Source organism: Zonotrichia leucophrys, chromosome 2, assembly GCF_028769735.1.
Source record: "Zonotrichia leucophrys gambelii isolate GWCS_2022_RI chromosome 2, RI_Zleu_2.0, whole genome shotgun sequence".
NCBI lineage: Eukaryota > Metazoa > Chordata > Aves > Passeriformes > Passerellidae > Zonotrichia > Zonotrichia leucophrys.
In genome coordinates, this window is record NC_088171.1 from 127326566 (window position 1) to 127348462 (window position 21897).

The window sequence follows — 21897 nt, forward strand, 5'->3', positions numbered from 1 at the left end:
AGAAAGGCAGAATGACCTGGTTCTCTTTTTAGTCATGAACACTGGTAAACATTTTTCATTCTGTATCATGTTCAGGAAACCAAAATAAGTTTCCTTCCATTTTGCAGTTTTTATTTGGTCATTGCTTGCTTACCTCTCTTCTGCAGTTCTCTCCTTAACTCTGCCATTTATGACATCTTTTTTCCCCAAAAGAGAAGTTGAATATAAGCAACCAACATTTAGGTCTTTAACACACTACAAACTGCTTCATAGTTCCTTATATGATAGGCAGATCAATCATCACTGCCACTGAATATATTTTATTTACTTAAAATGGCTGGAGAAGCTGAAGTGGAGTCACAGAATCATAGAATGGTTTGTGTTGGAAAGGACTTGAACAGACAATCTATGGGCATGGCACAACTATGGGCAGCAATGCCTTCCACTAGACCAGGATGCTCAAAGCCACATCCAACTTGACCTTGAACCCTTCCACTGACAGGGCATCCACTGCTTCTCTGGGCCACCTCTTCTGATGCCTTACTGGCCTCACAGAAAATCATTCCTTCTTTATCTAATCTACTCTTTTTCAGTCTAAAGCCACTGAATTCAGTTATGGTCATTAGAATTAGCTGGAAAAAAAGAAAACAAAAAAGTTTTCAGCCAATAATTTTATGCAGGAAAATGGGTAATTCAGATCCAAAATCTTTCTCTGAATATCTGGCTACAGTACAGCATGTTAATCCAAATTGCAACTGACTGCAAATTTTCCATGAGAGACAAAGGTGCTGTGCACATGGGTATTAGTGCACACACATGAATGTGAGCAAAAAAGGCAGCTCTTTGCAAGATGGCCATTGTCTTGTTTCTCTGTAAGTCGCTTCCAGGTTTCCTTGAATGAGATTTTGAAACTCTGTTTACAGCTTTACTCCTAATTAAGTATCTCCACTCACCTTAAGGAACTTGGTGGTTATTTAGTGTGAATTAAAATGGCAGCAGTTGGCATTCTACCACACAGAGTAATGAGATTTAGTGAAGTCAAGATCCCAAATACCTTCCAGAAGCCTGTCAGCTTTTCTAGCAATGCAAGGTGACTCTGATATCAGGTGCAAGAGGCATGAAGCCAAGACAGGTAGCAGGTGAGACAGATGCTTCAGTCTGCTATAGAGTTACTCAATTTTGCTTTACAGAGTATCTGCCCACTGATTGCAGGATACAATGTGCCAGGACATGATGTGCTGCATGCCATCTTTGCAGTGCTGCAATAGTCTCCAGTATCAGAACCTACTCTTTTACTTTGGGAAGATGCAGGAGTTCACTAAGCATAAAGAAATATAGCAGCTCCTGCAAAATTTTGGGAGACTTCACAAATCAATTAATATAAATCAATTAAAAGTTCTTTCGATAAAGATATTAGCCATGTGCTCCTTGGTCAGCTTCAGGTATACTTTTGGGTTTAAAAAAGAAGAAAGAGTAAATTGATTACTTCTGTTAGCAGGGGGAAATTGACTGCAACCAGCACTTCTGAGTAATTCACTCTGTCCAGCTACTTGTTTCTGGATTTGACATTTTTAATCATGGGATAAAAAGCTCATGTAAAAGGAAAATGAGTTGCTACAGAGCAGTAGTTAGATCCAGAGTGACCACTACACTCTCACTCTGCAGCTGGGATTCATGGATCAAGTGCTGATACTCTGAGTGGGCATACACCATGAAAAGCTATCCAGGGGCTTAACTTCCCATACAAAAGGCAACAGGAATACCAACACCCCACTGCCAGACTAAAGCACCACTGACACAAGAATAGATATGATTGACATGGCATATACTGCATTGAAGAAAATGCAAAAATATGTAGTCTTTGTGAAATCTGGTCCTATTTTCTCAATAAAATCTCCACAGTATTACCCAACCTGACACCTTTTTGGGTCACTTAATCTTAGAAAGAAAAAGGTCTGCAAGCAAACTTCCAAGGATGAGATGTCTCTGAGATTCCCACTAAGGAAATTCTGCTTTCTGTGTGAGAAATGGAAGATACAAGCCACTGGATTACTGTTTTACATGTCACAGCAGTAATTGCTGTTTTACATGTCACAGCAGTAATATCTTCTTAATAATTTTAATTCCTTCTCAAGTACCTTATTAGAAAACAAACCTACTTGATGTTCCTAAAGTCTTGCAGATGTTTTGCTTTCACACAATTATAATATAGTCACATTGCCTCTCAAGACAGTTTCTACTGAGAAGCCAAATTAACACTCAGCACTTGAAAGAGGTAGAATTTAAGAATTTGGTGTTCACCTTTTTTCAGCCAGCTAAATGACAAGCATGATTTATTTTGCCTAATAAAAACAAGAATAAAAAAGTAATAGAAAAAGACAACAGGCCCAGCAGCAGAACACTTAAATACAGCTCGTTATTAATCAGTTTATTTCACACAGTTGTTTCTAAGCAGCACAAGTGTATGTGTACTGTTAGCCCATAAAAATAATGGGAATGAAAAACTGGACACTCTAATTCTTTAAGGATGCTGATCACTGAGGATTAAAAGCATTGCATAAGAACATGAAAACAGCACTAGGCCCTCAGCTATGGTATAATGCAGTTATTTGAGAAATCTATGGCAGAAAGCTCTGGCTTCCTTTTTTTTTTTTTTGTGCAATTTAGGTAATGGGGAAAATGTGTTCTGCTTTTCTGAAGCTGCAGTGATGAAGCACATCCAGAAGAAGCAAGGTCAAAAACAGTATCTGTTTACAAACAGGCAGATTACAAATCTGCTAACTTGCATCCTGAAAGCTCCTTACTAAGTCAGATTAACATGGAGTTTCTGTTTACCATCCTGACACAGCTAAAGAACACAGCCCAAAGAATACAAATCACTCCCTGTGATGTACAGTGTTTTCGACACTGTAAACTTCACTAAGAGCTGCCTATTTCCTGAACTCACAAGAGAATGTGTACAATATTTCCAAAAAGCTGTATAGGAATCACAACCTGTCTATCCAGGTACATCAACTGTAATCTCATCTGTTGCCTAAATGGATTTCTGAAGGTTGAAAAAATAGTTACTATATTTTATTAATAAGTAAGGTCTTTAGCATATGTATGTATGCAAAGTAGAATTAAGAAACTCTTTGTTCAGCAATGAAGGAACAGAACCACCATGTTTAAATGCATTAATCTAGTGGGGCACACACCCCACTTATGGAGGTTTATGAAGACGTTAATTTAAAATCATTCAGGACTAAGCATATGTAGCAAATTACAGTGAGACAAGCAGATTGCCTGGATTGCCCTGGATTGTCACCCCATCATAGGGTATTACAGTGGGCCTGCCTTTTTGGGAAGCAGAATTACTGTTTGGAAGCATATTTCCTTCCATCAGAAATCCCATTTTGCAATGAAAGCTGTTTGTCACAGCTCTAAATGTAGTTTTTAGAACTGACATCCTTCCTTTCACTAAGATATAATCAAGGGTGCAGGAGATGATAGACATTAAAGACTCAATATCAAACACACACAGAACTTAGGAAAAATGCTGGTTTACATATTCTGCTTTTTAATAAACTAAATATCCATTGCTCTAAGCCCTTTGTCTACTCCTGGGTTAGAGAATGCAAACCATCACTGTTCAAGACATGCAGGTTTATGAATACACAAATACACACAGGAGAGAAAATAGAAATGAACAAATATCAGTACATATGTTTGAGAATGTGAACTCCAAGTGAATAAAGCAGCCCAGATGGCGAGTGATGGTGGCAGAAGAATGCTCTGGGTCCACACCTGCTCCCAGAGGGACTTCCTAGCAGGCTTCCCTGCAAGAAATCACAGTTTCCCAAGGAGGGGTGGGCAAAATGTGGAAAATAGGAAGGTTTTACAGAAGGAACACACTCCCATGAGACTGTGAGGAAAGAGGGCAAGCCACTCACAGAGTATACTGAGTATCAGATTTTGTCTGTGATTAGACTTATCTTTAAACTATTACTTTTTTTTTTTGCTGCTATATGTCTATGACCTAATTATTGTATTTTGCAGCAGCCAAATGTAGCGAAAGATCAGAAGAGATCATTATTTCAAAAAAAAGTCTTGTCTTATATTTTATTTTTATTTTTCCTAAGCAGTTTCCAAATGAAAATTAAATCTAAAATGAAAAACTGCAACTCATGAGACTGTCTCCAAGATTCTGCTGAAGAACTTATCTTTTTTTTTTTTCTTTTTGTCTTATCTCAATGTTACATTTTTTCCTGGTTTTCTTCCTGATATGAAAGGATGCTGCTGGGCTTCTTTTTGTTAATTAGAAACAAGATCTCAAGACCAATCTAGCAACATCAGAAGAGACTATTCCCTCCATAAATACTTCACAATGATCCTCTGTTATGTGACAGGAATTTTAAATATTGTGAAAAATTGCTCGCAAAAGGCTGAGTCTAAATTACCAACCTTCAATTGCATATGGAAGAAACAACACTTCACACAATACTAGACACAATACTCCATCTGACAGCTAAAATGCAATTTAAAAAAAATTAAATCTTCCCATTCAAACTGAACTATAATTTCCAAGTAGTGTTTGCAATAAAACCTAAAGAATTTGCAAGAAATCTAGGTCAGAGCAATTTTATTTTTGACTTTGTGAAATAAAAAAAAATAATTAGGAAAATAGATAAATCTATATGAAAATTTACATGTTTTAGAGAGAGAGAGGAAGTCATAAACATACTCAAGAAAACATAGATCAACTAGGACATGAAACAGTCTGAAGCTGTATGTACACACCTAAATATACTAAAAAAGATTTCCAAAGGAGTTCCTCTTTATCTGACACACCACTGGTCAGTCCCAGTCTGAAATAAATAACTTCACAACAAGCTGCACCAGAATAACAGTTGGAATTAATATCTTCCCCAGACGGAGTTTGCAACTTAATGAGCAACAAGTAGAATGAAATCTTGCTGCCAAAATTATACCCACTTCATTCTGAACAGAGGGAGAAGCACAGAGCTGAATGGAACAATGTGTGTTGCACAAACCACCCTAAACACACATTCAACACAGTCTTTATCCAAAGCACTTGAAAGGACACAGACAATGAATGACTCAAGATATTCACATCAGAGCATTCACTAAAACACAGACTACAGAAATCCTAAGGAAATATGTATGACAAGATCAGAGCTGGATCAAAAATCCCTTTAAACTTCCTAACAAAAGCCTGTAAAATCAGTTCAGTACTTATGTTGTACATAGGAATTTGCCTCACTCAAATAGAAAAAGCAGAATGATTTCACAGAAAGGAGATTTTTGACTCATAAAACTGAGGTCATAAAGTCACTCTCAAGAAAAAATTAAAATATAAAACAAATTAAAATTCACCACTTGAGTAATGAAATAGTACACACGTTTACTTTGTCAAATGAGAGATATTGTAGAAAATATATGAATCACACTGACAAGGAAGTAATTGAGCAAAACCTACAGCATTTTCAACAGTAAGAGGCACAGGATTCACATTTGGATACTCAAGAAATTTAATACCACAACTGGAGAAATTTAAAAGCAGGTTATATCCATTCCAAAAGGAACACTGTAAAATATCAGAAAAAATGCTCAGTTTGTTATCATCTTCTAGCATTTAGTTTTGCAGCCAAACATCTCACAATGACTCTTTGCTTTTAGTTTTCCTATAACATGTACACAAACAAAAAGAAGTTAAAGGGTTCAATTGAGTTACCTGTACTGCTACTTACAAAACAGGAATACTAAAGATGCCATTCTTAACCTGAAAAATAAAGACACAGTATTTGTGAGGGCTGAATTTAAGAAAATAAGGTAGTATGTCAGGTAGCTGGGGTCATCCATGAATAGAAAGATAGACACCCTCATTGGGAAATTCAAGAGCAAAGTTCAAATTTGGTTATGCAGAATTCAATGTTGGAGCCTGGCAAGATAAGGTCTTGTGTGCACTGTGTCCTGGCAGGCAACTTTCTGTCTGATTTCAACCACTATCACCACACAGCTCTTACTGTCTTCAGTAAAGGCCCAAGTATTTCTGAACTTTTAAAAATCAGTAAGAATTTAGCACTGCAGAAAATCATGTCTAGTAATGACTGAATGTAATTCTATTTAGGAACAGCTAAGACCCAAGATTTAGAACAGCAAAAAATATCAGCACAGACATTATACTCCTTTGACCTTAGCATTAAAACAGAGTAGCCAATTAAATGAACATTTTATTGTGGTATTTCTTTTGTTTTCTGGCCAATTACATTTACAGGAATAAGACAGGAAGTACAAGCACCACATGCACTCTTAAGTCACTTTGTTTTGCTTTCATCACTAGGAATACTACAAATACTACCAATACTAGAGTTTTCTTATCTTGAAAATAATTTATGCCATGACAATTAAGTTCTGTTGAAGCCCTAAATTCTGTCTTATGAAGCTGTAATTCCACTAAAAATTCAAAAGAGAAACAAACTAATTATTTGGTTTTTCAGAGAACCATGACATTATGAACTGTTACTATTGCTTTGTGAACCTTTACCAATCAAGTTGTTTGAGGACATTTCTTTAAATCTACTTGGGACTGAAAACAGCATGGAAACAGAAAAAGGACTGACAAACCTGGATAGACTCAGAGGTATTTGCATTATAATATTAAAGTGCAAGAAGTTCTGAGTGACAGCAAATGGTAATTGAAAAGACAGATCTCAGACAGAGGAGCCTCATGAGAGAATATCATGCAAATGGCAAGCACCTCAATTTTAAGATGGATTTGCAATTGTCTATTTGTCAATGTTGACAATGCCTTAAGATCAATAAGACAGAAGTGAAATGTGGTGTGGGTATTCAAGTCTCCATTTGCAGAGTTTTAAGATTTATAAATGCTCACATGAGACATTTCAACTACGGAAGAAGAAAATGGGACCTAGTTATGCCTTTGCAATAAAACTTATAATACAGTTAATCTTTTTCTAATTAAAACTTAGAATTGGTTTTAATTTTTTTATTCTTTTTCCTCAGAAACATATATCTAGTTGCTTCTTAATGTTCTAAATTCTTTTGTAAGTCATTATTAATATGAAAACCATCAAAAAGGTTAAATAATATCTTATTATTAGATTCAACTCTACATGCAATGAGATCAATAATAACAGTGCTCTTGCTCAACTGCTACTAAAATGACCCTGGACATTCATTCCACTGTTTAATAGTCTAATTTTTAGGATTACAATAGTAGAATTGAAATCAGGGTTGAGCAAGAACATCACACATCACCTACCAAACATTTTGACAGACCACTGAATAAAGGTCAGAAATGTGCCTGCTTTAGGAGGCTGCTCTCAGCAGATAAAAACAGGAAGTGTTCAATACAGGACTCCCCTAGATCTCGTTAGCTGAGGAGGAAGGGGGTTTTCATGTATTCTTGCAGTTCCAGGTGGAAGTCCAAAGGAAAGCCTACACGTGCGTCATCCTCAAGCTTAGCACAGTTCTTTTTTTAGCCAAAGGGGGCTTATCTTATTACCCTTCTTAGCTGGGACGTCCACATATAACCTGAGAACTGCATCATCCCAAAAAGCACAGCAGCACACAAGAAAAGGGCAATCCAGACACCTGTACCCTGCTAATGCCAAACTGGACACTGGTGTTAGTCCAGCTTTGTTCATCTGGTTAATGTAAAATCACACTGCTTCCTTTATCTTAATTCAGGTAAAATTGATACACTGTAATAATTAAGCCCATGCCTATGAGTTTTAAAAACTCATGTGGCTTTGTTGAACTAGAGTGGAAGTCAGTATTTTTTCTGCCTGACTGGATGCACACACGAGTTTTCCACCAGCAGCTGATGATTCAGGCTATTTATATTTGTGCATAGTTTCCTCTATGCTGTTTCTGGTATTAAACTGAGGCTATTACAAGCAGTTTTCACATAATTTCAGGCTGTCTGCATTAGGCACTTTTTCCAGCAATATTCAACTGTGGCACTTGCAAAGTGATTCAGGGAATAAGAGGAGCAAGAGTGACAATGTACATTCTTACCAAAATTGCTTCACCACTACCCAGCAGAACAGGAGGCCACAAATTACCTTCCCTCCACTGCAAATGCATGCACATAACGGGGATGCTGGAGAATAACAGAGCCCTCTGACAGAAACCAAACACTAGCACATAATTGAAATAAAATTTCAACACTTGTCAGAGGTTATTTATTTAATGTTGGTGCAGGCTTACAAATTCTGCATTCATGTAGAAAACTCACTACCATGACTATAGCCTCATAAGTAAGAGATGGAGCTGCTTGCACCATTATAATTACAACATTTTCTGAGTCACAGACAAAAATCTGGCCCATGCTGATACATTATGCAGAGCATCTATAAAAATGACTGTGCTGAAAGCATTAAATAAGAGCTATGACCATGGAATGGGAAATGTCATTATTGATTCCACAATACTAAATATATCCTTTGTACAACAAATAGAGGGACATGAAAAAATGAACACCTCAAAAAGACAATGAGAAATTCAACAACAAAAGATTCTACTGCCTACTAATTATTTTTATTCAGGTCACCCAGTATATAAGCCAATATTTACCAAAACATTTGAACTGTGAACTACAATGTTTCAAGGTCATTCCTTTCCAAACATAAACAGGATTTTAGCAGGAATCAAATTAGTTGGAAGAGAATGAAGGGGGGTTTTGCTCTCTTCCTGTAAGCTCTGTTTTACTGGCAAGCACAGTAGAGGTACTTGCAATTTTTGAAAAAAAAGAGGTACACAAAATACTACTGGATAAAAAACTTGTGCAAATTATTTTTCTCACCATGTCAGGCTGGACCTTGCAAAACTGAGGCATTTGTTCCTCTCTATATTACAATTAAAATACTCAAGGGTTTATCTCACAGAATGAGCTCTCTCTTCTGACCACATTACCAACAGCAATATGTTTTGCAGCCATTCTGTCCATTGGGGTGAACAACACTTAGGTACCACTCACATGCAAAAAAAGTAATAAAATCAGTGGTGTTGCACCAGAAAATGCCTTATGTGCTGTTAAAGCTGATTAATAAAAAACTAAAAATTCATGCTTTTAGTAGCGTGCATATCCAGCTCATGGCAGCTTAGTTCCACCAATCAGCCAGAAAGTAGAAGACAAAAAATACACATATAAACATCATTGTTTCTCTATTGATGAACAGAAAGTAGGAATATTTTCCACACATGGCTCAAAGCTGTTAGCAATACACTATCTGACCCTCCACTAACACATGGGAAGAACCTATTTTTCACTACTTGTTGATTTGTAGAGGTGTTCAAGGGAAAATTATCCAGCTCTTCCATATGTTAAAATAAAATTAGTCAAAGTCTGTCCCTGTCCTAGACTCTAGAGCCTAATGAAATAGTTTTTTAACAGAAGAGTTAAGCTTCTTTGTTTTACTGAGGAATTATTGTTGCCCTGTACAGTTTTATTTGGTTTAGATCATAAATTCGTAGCAAAAACATCTGTTGATAGGAAAGATCAGAACTAGAACTTCCAAATACAGATAGCATGCAAGAAAGAAAAAAGTACAAGTTTAGGTATGAATTTCAATGTAGTAGTACCCATAGAGACTAAGCCATCGTTTCTGTAATTTCCTGTCACAAGCTTTCTTAGTTAATACCTTAATTTAAGGTTGAAATGAAATGTTTTTGTAGCTCACCTTTAACCAGCCATTCTCAAGTTATTTTATGAGACTAGGTTCCCAAGGTGCAACCATTCTTAAAACACCCCCCTAGTGGTCTCACAGAAACTACTTTTCTGCATCAGCATTATTTTAAGAAAGAAAATCTTAGTGTAGCCAATTAGCAATACTAAAAGTGAATCCATAATAACTAAAGATTCAAAAAAGCCAAAGAATGCACAGGCAGACTGACTAGATGATTTGGGATAGGCAAAAAAAATTTTTGACCCAAATGGCCGCCTCAGATTCAGTGTTGTTTTTCATAATTAGGAGTCACGCACACTTACAAGTACCTTAAATCACAATGATATTGTATAAATACAAATGCTCATTTGTACAGAGTAAAACTTTCCTTCATCCAAAGTGATACATATATTTTATGCATCAATACAACTATGTTCTCTTCAACATCAAGAGCCTACTTGAGACAATATATCAAAACAAGTAACACAAAAAACTATTGTTTCAAAGAACAGAAACTTTTTCTAAACATCACATACTAGGGAACAATGACAGTAATCTTGCTTTAGCTGTGATGATTTACCAGAATGAAGTCTTGCCTGTGTTCTCCTAACTTCTCTTGGATGCAATAGATGTCTGTTGGAGAAAGCCTCTTACAAGGTTATATTCTGAAGTCCTTCAGGAAGAACGTTGCATTTCTCATCCACAATCAAGAAATGGATGATAACCTTGTTTTCCTTGGAGAAAATACTATCATTTTACCTTTCTTGAACTGAGAAGAGGTATGATTAACAATGCACCAAGAACAGTCTGGAAGATGTAATAAGATTGTCTTTCAAATTAGCCCACTGCTTGTAACTTTAACATAAAGACATTTGCAGGATTCAGATGTCCTACAGCTCAGAGTTGGTCACAATCATTAATTTATCACAGTTCAATTTGTATTAAATGGGAATCTTCCTACACAAAGACACATGACAAAACACTAGGGGTTTAAAATTGCAACAGTCCAGAACTCCAAACACACTTGAGTAATATAATCCTGGCATGGAAACTGAATGCTGGATGCACTGAAATTTGCATGGTGCCACTGTTGAAGCACTGAGGTATAAAATGTCAGGTACAAGCACCTAGAACACCACAAGCTGCTGACACCAGCTTCACTGCCTCACACCACATCAGTCTGTATTTCTGTAGATTGGCACCATTTATATTCATTTATTCCCACTTTTTTCAGACTACTCTTTAAAATCCTTCTAATAATCATCACAGAATGATTCAGGTTGGAAGGGGCCTCAATGATCATCTGATTCCAACCCTCCTGCCATGGGCAGGGGCACCTCTCACTAGAGCAGGTTGCTCAAAGCCTCATCCAGGCTTGCCTTGAACACTTCCAGGGATGGGGCAGCCACAGCTTCTCTGGGCAACCTGTGTCAGTGTTTCTGAGGAAGGTGAAGGGAGACGACCACATCCTGATTGATCAGCATCGAACTCCGATTTATTGATCCAGCTTACACACTTTTATAGTAGTGTTAATTAAGCTTATACATATTGCAAAACCTGAGCTCATCATTGGTTACAGATTACATGCCAACCCCTCCTTTGTTGCCAATACTTGTGGTTTCTTGTTGAGGCTAATACTTGTTTTTCTCATCCTCTTTTTGACTTGTTATTTACCATTCTCAAGGCCTCCATGTATTCCACCATATTTTTCTCATCACTTACTGAAGGACATGGTGTTTATTGTTGTTAAGGAAAAAACCTGAGAATTTGCTGCTTACAGCTGCCTTTTACTTTTTAACCAGCTATATATGTTCATGGTCTTTTTCTATAAGCCATGCCTGAACAAAATTCTGCAACATGTTTCAACCTCCATTTAACATGACGCGACCTAATTCATGGATATTAATGCAAATTGGTCATTGCTTTTGCCCTCACACAGGTATAAAACTGACTTATTTTGGCAAATGTGAATTAATATACTTGGAAAATATTTACATAGCCTTGGAAAATTGAGTTATTGTGCTTCTCAGAGGAAGTTATTAGAACCAAATCCTCCTATTATCTAAAGATGCTGGCTTACATAGAGGTATACATTCCGAAAACTAAACCCAGACAACTGATCTACAACATGACTGAGTATTTTAAAAATGCAGAATAAATAACTTTTTTCTTCTTGTTCCTTTTGGATACACTCAGACAGCAACAGAAAGGTACTTTCACTGTAGTGAGCTGTAATTAAAATAACTACAAAGGGGAAGTAGAAAACAGGATGCAATTAGCAGTTACAGGAATTTAGAGATCATGGAGATGGAACAATTTCCTCCCTATCAATGACAATTTTCATATTTCCTGAAGAAGATTTCCTTTATTTCAGTTGAAGAAAGACCCATGGGCTCCAACCACTGGTATCTTAAGCTCCCCAAAGGAGGTGACAGAAGATGACATATAAATTCATTAGGAGAATTCATTTTTACTGCCCGTGCCACAAAATCTTTCCAAATCTCTGCCTTCAGGTGTGTACCTGTGAAATAGAAGTGGTTGGAAGTGACTGAGGGCATGCTGGGAAGAGCAGTAACAAGTTTGCATTCTGCCTGTGCTACAGTTTTACTCTGACTTACTCACAGGACCTGGAAATCTGGGGGAAGGAAAGGTAAAGGAGCTTGGGGAAAGTACATATGGGAAGGTGATGGTATCTCTTCTGGGTGTTTCTCACTATTACTATATCTGCAATACCTTCCCTTTAAAGCTTCATTGAGGTCAAGCTTTATCTCTAGGAATAATCTAAGCCTTGCTCAAAACTTCCTGCAACACTTACTGCAACATTTGTGACAGAACTGCAGTGAGAATTTGTTGTCCCCTGTGTCCCAGTAAAACATCAGGTACAGACTGCCCACAGGAACTGTGGCTGCCCCATTCACTGGCAGTGCTCAAGGCTTGGCTGGATGGGGCACTGGGCAGCCTGGTCTACTGGGAGATGTGCCTATGGCAGGGGGGTTGGAACTAGATCATCTTTAAGATACCTACCTGTAATGTCTGGTTGCATTTCATTCCAAACATTGCAAACTCCACCCAGCCATGCTGCTCCTCCACCTGGGCAACAACAATCACTGCTTCCATCACTGGGTTTGACCACTTTGCAGACCTCTGCTAGTGCTGGTGGATATGATGTACACATGTACTAGAGTTCCAGCAGACATATAACATGATTTTGATGACATTTCCTTTATGGAGTGTAAGGAAAAGTATCACATTTACCAAAATCAGGACCATTTGTATCTTAATTCTGCCTTATTTGCCGCTGTCTGTATTCACTTACCCTCACTAATGACTGTGCAGAGTTACACAGATCTCTTCTCTCACAGTCACATCATCAGCACAAGGAGATTTTCTCACCCAGTTCAAAAAGTTGGTTGTAGTTTGATGGGGACTTCAGTAGGAACCAACACCTCATACTGTGGCTGCTATTTCCAACACAGTTAAGAACCACAGGTCACCAAGGGTCTAAACAATCTTCTCCAAAAGGAGAGATTAGCAGCTTTACACGATGTTCAGCTATGTCTTCACAGAGCACTGCACTTGTTTCCACAATACTCAGACAGCACCATTTACTGAGTAAGCAGAGAAGGTATTTGGTGTCTAGTCTGACCAGAGCTGTTCAGTCTGTAGCCTTAGGGAACTCTAGTTAAGCTCTGCTAGGATGCCAGAAGTATCAATTTCCTCTTGAGCCTCTCCAAGGTGATCATCACTACTGCATCAGAGTATTTCACCAACATTAATGAACTTATCTTTTCACATCATGCTATGCTGTGCTATCTTCATTGTACAGATGTTACTGCCACTTCAGTTAAGGCCACCTCTAAACATTCCTTACAATTTCTTACACTTAGCTATTCAACTGTTCCCATTTTAGAGGTGTCTAAGTTTCTCATTTCTTCAGATAAAACAACTCAGTGGAGCACAGACTCAGGTATGTAAGATTTCAGGTGAGGCAGACCTCAGTGAAAAACAAAAAAAGAAGAAGGAAAAAGAAAAAGGAGATATGACAGTTTGTATATGGAAAGTTTCACAGTCAAGCATTCCACATGGACCAGCCAATTCCTGCCACTATCATCTTTTTTGGCATATGGAATCTGCATGCAAAGAAGGACACAATTTATTTTTGCCATGGTGATATAGGAATGGCAACAGAAGGTATGAGTGGGAATTCTATCAGTAGTTTAAGTCCACAAATAAAATTAGAGTGGTTCTTTGAAAACTATTCAAGCAGAAAGTACAACAAGGGAATTGAGCTTTCATGTAGAAGTGAGATTGACTACTAATGAGTTAGCATTATTCCTATGGCTATAATATTTCACCACAGTTAGTGTTTATAGTCACTCCAGGAAAAATGAAAAAAAAACAAAAAATAAAAGTAATCCCAGAGAAAATTTCTAAAAACCCAAAGACACTAACAATAAGATCCCAATAGATAAATAAAGCCAGAAGAAAAAAACATTTTGCTTCCCATTGCATCCTTTTGTCTTGCAATTACTTCTTGTAGTCCTGGATAAGAGTTGCTTCCTTTTCTAAAGGGGATTTAAAAACTGTTACAGTTTCTCTTTCCATAAGCTACAAAAGATGTAATATTAATTGATCACTCACCTTGGAATATCCTTTCATAAACAACATGGATGCCCTGGCTTTTTTGCGCAACAAAATGCATAAGACCACTTGGAATTCAACTGTCAAACACATGACTGAATAGATTGGATTTACATCAACAGTGTACAAATACCAATTTCTGAAATAGAACAGTATTAATAATTTAAAATCAGAAAGGAAGTATAAAGAAGACTTGCAAGTGAATCTAGTTGCACTACAGTGACTATAAATACTAACACTTTTAGTGTGCTCTGTAATATTTATGAAATATTATTTATTACTGAGGTTTTATATAGCTATGGTTAGATTAGGAATATCTAATAATGTATTTACAATTATTTTAGGAAGTATCTTCATGGAATCTGGTTGTGTTATGCTCTGGGGAAAAACACAGTTCTGACTACAGTATCAAAGTCTTATCTTTGTATGCATGTCATATATAAAGCTTATGTAAAGATTTCTGGATACTATTTACCCATGTAAGTGCTTCAGTTGAACTATGTCTTACCTATAAAATTTGTTTCATATCTATGTGTCCCAAAAGCATTTTACATGAAGGAACACAGGAGGCAGACAATTCTTTTCTGTTCCCACAAATTAGGTTCACAGTGAAATGAATGAGAATTGTATACATAATGTCTGGAAAGAAAAAGCATAGCATTTAAGCAGCCAAGCTATGTGTTCACATTGCATATTTTTTCTCCAAATTTGGTGCTTGTGTGGGTGAGATCACCCACTGAAGATAGACAGGATGGATTCTAGTAATCTATCCTGATGGCTGTGACAATGCCTTCCAGAACAGAAGTGGATACAAATGGTATCAACTGAATAAACCAGGTGCGAACACTTTCAACAGGTAATATTTCCAGAGTCATCCCAGGTTTGAGACAGAACTGCTACAGCTTTGTTTTACACGGTCAGTAAGAAATATTTTATATCCATGATTGCAAATATGTCAACTGTTCTTCACAGGGATGCAAAGGTGCATGTCCCAGGCTGACCCAAAGTGTCAGTCTTTGGTCACTGATGACTGAATAACGTGTAAACTGCAGCACTGAATCTTGCAAAACTAAGGCTCCCATTCACAGCCTAACAAAGTTCCCATCTTCCACAGAAATGGTCTTGCTTTTGCTAAGGTCTGTTAAGCTCTGCTAAGTGTTCAAAATTCCTTTCATTCATCTTTCACTGTTGACCACTGATAGATTTCTCAGCAAAGGATAAGACAACCTGTACCTACTTCACCATCAGAGCTTTCTTTACAGTCTCTCCTTCCTATTAGGGCCCTGACTTTATCTTGCCCTTACCATTTAATTTGTGTGCAAAGTTACTGCACATTAGGAAAAGCATTTTCATCCAGGGCACAGTAGGTGCACAGCTTCCAAGAGACAGAAAACAGTCTAACTGACCAGACACAAAAAGAAAACAGGAGTGAAAATACATAAAGAGCAAAAGATTTGATGAACTCAGTCTTATTAAGAGGCCTTCATCAATTGATACAGATTTTCCTATTAAAAAATTGGACAGTATGTAGCTCTTTGAACAGGCAAATAGCCAGACCTGATAACTGGAAGTTGAATAAAAACAACACTAGCCTAAAAATTAGTTTATAATAGCAAAAACTTGGGCTAATTAATAACTGGAAAGTTATTATTAATAACTGCTCCAGGAAAAAAAAAAAAAAAAAAGACTGATACACCTTTCATATTCTCAGGTTCTTAATGGAGGAACTCATACAATCCCATTTTTCCCCCTCATGTTACCATCCCTGTGCTATATGGGCAAGACATTACACATTGGCCCCAAAGAAAGTCCAATCCTTGTCTTTGTGACAGGCAGTGTTTTTGCTCTGTGTTCCTGCTCTGCTGAGAACTCCTCTATAACACACATCCAGCTTGTAGCTGTTCTCTCTGTCTTCCCTTTGCTCCCATGTCAAACACCCCTCTGATGACTTCTCAGTCATCAAATAACAAAGTTAATAAGTGTATTCCTGAGGAGTAACTAAATGGGGCTCATGGTCCTCATGACATTTAAGAGTTAGGGAAACAAAACTCCAATTAGCTCTCAGTATAATATCTGTGGAACATGGTTGGAAGACTGACACAGGTTTATGACTTCCCCCCTACTTCTCTCTCTCATTTCACCCTATTAGTAGGCAGTAGAATAACAACAACAACAAATTGAACATGTCTTAGATCCCTGTTTTGCCAGAGTAATGTAAGAACGCAGGAGGTCATCACTTGCTTCAATGTGTAGTTGAGGGATACAAGCAGTAGCTTTATGTTCAGGAGGAACTCACTACTTGAACTGCTGCAGCCACAGATAAGGTTTTTCTGTGACAGGGGCCTCTGATCCATCTGAAAGATTGTAACCTGCAGATCAAATAACTTCCTGTCTTAAAGTGTATGACACATCATGAGATATTCAGGAGCTACCTTCTCTGTATCTGTATCTAATCTTCAGTAAATCTTGTTGGAGCAGATGCTGGAATAGGAGGGTAATTTACAGCTCACTGCTGCAGGAGCCACGCAAGCATCCGGCCCAGGCACAAAATACCCCTGATGATATTAAGAGAGCAATGTCTGTTTGAACACCTGAAGGTATTCCCCATGGACTTCAAAACTCACAGTTCTTTGCCTATTTCAAAATGCTCCTTCTGCCTCTGATGGCAACAGCTCACACACCAGAGACACCCTATTTAACAAATATCTGCTGCAAGGAACAAGGAAGCCATATCCCACGTTCAAGTAAACGGCTTTACTAAACAAAAGTATCAGTATCTCCTGAGCTAAGCCATCCACAATCATGTAACAATCTTGTGCTAATCTGACACCCGACCAGGCTCGCCAGCAGCAACTGTTTGCTTCTGTGAGGTTGTCACCTCCCATATGTGTCAATAGTATGCTTAGTTTAATGTTTTTTGCTACAGTAACTTAAGAAACAACAGCAACTCACTGAAGGGTGAATAAGAAGTAAGTCACAGTAGCTCGTCAACAAAAACAAGTGCTCAAAGGGCTTGTGAATTAACACATGATCATTAGTGCTGACAATCCTAGACTACTGCCTTCTGCTACCAGACTTAAATAATCATCACGTCCCTATTAAAAAAAAAAAAAAAAAAGAAAGTCATTATTATCAGGGTTTGGGGATGTGGGGGGGTGCGGTGCAGAGAGGACCAAGGGGGGGTATAGTTTTTAAATGAAATTCAACTTTTAAAAAGTGGTTTTGCATTTCTTTTAATAGTTCTATTATTCCCCCAAAGTCCAGGAGGAGTATGTATATTTCCTACAATGCAAGACCACACACTTTTAAAACAAACAAACCCATGGAAGATATTTCTTTTGATTAAGCAAACAGTGGAGAAAAAGTCTTAACAGAAAGAAAGATATGCACTGTGAAAGAAGATTAGTTACCTTTTTTTTTCTGCTTAAAGGGAAACATAGCTGTGCAAACACTGCAGCTGCTAACTAGACATTCTCAAACAACTAATATGTAACCCACTGTTACTGTAACAATTTTCTCATCTCCACTAGTTGGGCTCAAACCTGGACAAGAAAAAATAATTAACTGAGACTGAACAGAAATTATAATTCACAGCATATATTTTAAGGATATCCTTATATGCTCTATTAGCATTTGCTTGACTATCAAAGAATCCTTATCTGGTTGGGATGCTGAAATAATTCTATCAATATGTATGAGCTCTGGAACTAAAATAAATAGTACTAAAACATCCTAACAGTAAAATACAATCCAAATAATTAAACAAATTATTACTCCAGCAACATAAGGAAAGGCATTTTTAAAGTTCCAACTTTGACTATTTCTCATATTTTAAATAAATTTATTCTTTAAAATACAGGGTATTATTTCAGATAAAATCTAATCACATGAGAAAAATGGCAGGTTGCCATGCACAAGAATTTCCCTTCTTATTTATCACTATGCTGTCAACATAGGCAGTTCTTTCCTGCTGCATTTTCCTGTGGTCTTTTACAGAAGGCAAAAAGCATCAACTCAAGAATTCCATTTTCCCCCATTATTGCATACTCTTAAAAATGGAACTGACAGGACAGCAGTTTATTTGCGCACAAACTAGAGCCAAATCATGCAAACTGGCTTTCAGAAACCCACGGATCAATTGTTACTCTCCGGGAGCGCTGCCTCGGCGGGCGGAGGCGAGGGAGTTTCATTTGGGAGAAGGGAAAAGTTGAGGAGTTGCAGAGGTACGGAATCCAGCAGCCTTCCCGTCTCCACTGCACAAAGCTAATTAAAAGACTCAAGTATATACACAGTAGCAATGGCATCTTCTGCGTCTGCAACTATTTTTAAAGGCACCTAAATTCTGAAGAGGCTTAGCATACAGACATTTAAGCTTATATGAATATTCATGTCTGAGTACTACACCAAATCTAAGTCATTGTGCAAAGATAAGCATGGCTTAAAAATGTTAAATGTCGGGTCATTAGATTGACAACACCTACAGACATAGCCAAATAAAAATTAAAACAGGCTGTCCACCAAGAACATCTTACTGGCTCTCAGCCCAATTCTTCCACCAGTGACACGCTAAGCGCCTCAAATTCCCCTTCCCCTATTATGATTTTAATTAGAAAACTATCTTAATACAACTTTGCAAACATCAAAAAACTTCCTTTGCATAGAGAAGCAGCTTCTGAAACCTTTCCTCGGTTTAGAGCACAGGAAAAGAAACTACCTAAACCATGCCGCTTTCAACGTTAAGTGAAAAACTTTACATTCCCTAGTACTAGGAACACGTAGCGTTAAACCCATTTACAGGTGAACTGAACAACAAATCAAGCATTTTTAAAATTAATATAAAAATCCCATTTTCAGAGGCAAAAATCTCAGGGCATACTTCGGTATTTGTTGGTTACTGACAATAAGTTAAAACACGGTACCTCTTCTAAACTGAAAGAACAGCTAGAATAAATTATCACACGAGAGAGCGAAAAACCTGTGTCGTTACAGTTTCTCTCCGCAAACTGCTTCTTTCCTGCGGCATCATCTGTTAAATCAGAAACTCCTTTGAACACCGCAGCCTCGCTGACTCTCAGGGCGCACTGCCTGCGCCGACACTCTCTCGGTATTTTCGCATCGCTCCCTCTCCGCGGGGCCAGCAGAGCCGCCCGCCTCTCCCGGTGCCGCTCGCAGCCGCGCACCGCGTTCGGAGCGCACCGCACCGCACCGCAGCGCACCGCGCTCGGAGCGCACCGCGCTCGGAGCCACCGCACAGCACCGCGCTCGGAGCGCACCGCGCCGCGCCGCGCTCGGGCCGTCCCCGCCCGCACACGCACCGAGGGGACAGACGCGCTCTGCCTCCGCCGACCCGTGCGGCACGGACCCGCCTGGCCGAGCCGAGCCGAGCCGGGCCAGGCCGCGAGCCGCTGACCCGGGGGAGGGCAGCGGAGAAGTTGCGGCCGCCCCGAGGCGCGCACCGAGGCGCACAGGTGCAGACGGTCCCGCCGCGCATCCCGCCCGGCGCCAGCCTCCAGGGGCGGGGGAAGCCGAAGCCCGAAGCCGAACCCCTGCCCCGGGCCGCCCCTGCGGCGCGGAGGCAGCACCAAGGCGGCGGCTGCTGCCCCTCGCCCGCCGCCCGCGCCGGCACCGCGCCCGCGGACAAACTTACTTGCGGGCGGCGGCGGCGGCACCCGCGCCCTCCTTCCCGCGCTGCGAGCGAGCGCAGCCCCGGCGCGGCGGCCGCTGCCGAGCGCCTTCGGACATGCTCAGTCCCCCCGCCGTGCGGAACCTACCACCGGGGGGACGGGGGAGCGCGGAGAGAGAGGGGGCAGAGCTGGATGCTACCAAGAGGACGCGCTAAAAATAGGCACCGCAGAAAGGAACAGCTGGGGCTTAAAGGGGCGGCGGCCGCCGCGCTCCCCGCAGCCCCGGGCGAGCGGCGCCTCCTCCCGCCGCACGGCTCTTCCCCCGGAGCCGGAGCAGAGGCTCTGCAGCCGGGGCCTGCGCTGCCGCGGGGCTCTCACCGCGGAGCCAGCGCAGGAGAGGCTCTGCGAGCGGGGCGCTGCCGGCATCCCGCGCTGCCCGCAATGCCCGCGCCGCCGCGTCCTGCCCGCGCCTTTGCGGCGGGAGAGCTGCGGTGCGCTCAGCTGCGGCCGCCGGAGCGCTCAGGGGTGCGCAGGGCCCCGGGAGGGCTCTGGGAGCATCCGGCGGGGCGGCTGCCGGGCTCTGCCCCCTTCACCCCAGCGCCGGGCCATTTACCTCGGGGCCAGGAGCGTATCTCGGACCGGGCCATTTATCTCAGGGCCAGGCCACCCCGTGAAGCAGCAGCTTCAGAAATGAGTTCTACTTAGTGAGCGAGAGGATGCCGAGCGGCGTTTTCATGCGGCGTTTCTCTGGAGACATCTCCATCCTGCTCCGAGGCGTTAGATTATGCGGACGAGGTTTGGGGAGTGACAAACACTCGGGAGCTCTCCCATGAAGCTCAGAGCAGTCAGATGAGAATGTGGCAGGTCCGAGGCGAAAAGCGTGAAGAACAGCCCTCCTAAATATAATTTTCTAGGCTGGAAGATCTATGCGGCAACAGAAATTACATGATCACCTCTCACTGACACTGCTATGTTTCAAAACTGAGAGCTGTTGAAATTGAAAGCCGCCTAAGTATTTGTGAATGGGAATTTCTGATGGGGTTTTTTAGCCGTGGCTTATCATTCTCTACCTTCCTAAAAGACCGACAAGAATAAACATAATAGCACCACATTGTTTTAGATTTATATAGATACTAGAGAGTCTAAAATTATATTCCCCTAGCAGAAGTTCAGAGGTATTACTGAATTCTGCTTTTATGGATACAGAAAATTGCTATTACACACACACACAAAATAAGGGCATCTTTAAAAATTACTAAACTACTGCTAAGAAAAAATATCAGACAACATCTGCATCATGATAATCTGCTATTCTGATGACATAATGTACAATAGTATGTACACTCAAGACCACATTCAAAATTTTTCATTTATTTCATTAGACATGAGAGATCACTTGAAATTTATCTTCATCGGAAATCTAACACAGCCTTCAGCAAAAACTACTGCAGAAAAAACCCCTCAGTCACACGTAGGTGGGTATAATCAGGAAAGGAAGTGTTACTTGTCAGTGCTGTCAAATAAAGTGAGAGCAAGGAAGCAATTTCCCTTGCAGACTGACATACAGTGGCATAGATTATTAGACAAGATTGTGTAGGTAACTACTGCAGTACTTGGAGATACTGAAGATGACGTCACAAAGATTATAGTATTAAAAAGGGAGTGAATCAGGTTGTGTTGGGTTTTTAAAGCCAAGCTTTCGTATGCAGGAAGTGGGGGGAGGGGGCATGCAGAAGTTGGAGAGGTGCAGGGGTGGCTTCTGTGGGAAGCAGCTGGCAGCTTCCTCCGTGTCCGACTGAGCCCATCCCTGATGGCTCCAAAGATGCACCGTGCCACTGCCCACGGCTGGGCCAATTAGAAATGCTGCTAATTACTCTGTGATAACAGATCTAGGAAGACATTTAACAAAGACTGGCAGCTGTAATTGTGTCCAGAGCAGAGCAGAGTGAGAGTATATGAGG

At 40.0% G+C, this 21897-nt stretch overlaps 1 protein-coding gene across 6 annotated transcripts in view; it reads right to left on the bottom strand.

Annotated features, from left to right (window-relative positions):
- Positions 1-20794, bottom strand: part of OXR1 (oxidation resistance 1) — a 260724-nt gene extending 239930 nt beyond the window's left edge. For 2 of the 6 annotated variants that reach the window (XM_064706324.1, XM_064706320.1), the window contains exon 1: positions 19960-20086. Coding sequence is in view for 3 of the 6 variants with exons in the window: in XM_064706328.1 (XP_064562398.1) it covers positions 20550-20583 (34 nt within the window). In the remaining 3 variants the exon portion in view is untranslated. Of the gene's footprint in view, positions 1-19959; positions 20199-20549 lie in introns of those variants that run through there. The other 4 variants (XM_064706328.1, XM_064706317.1, XM_064706325.1 and 1 more) reach the window with 4 other exon arrangements.
- Positions 20795-21897: the final 1103 nt, after the last annotated feature.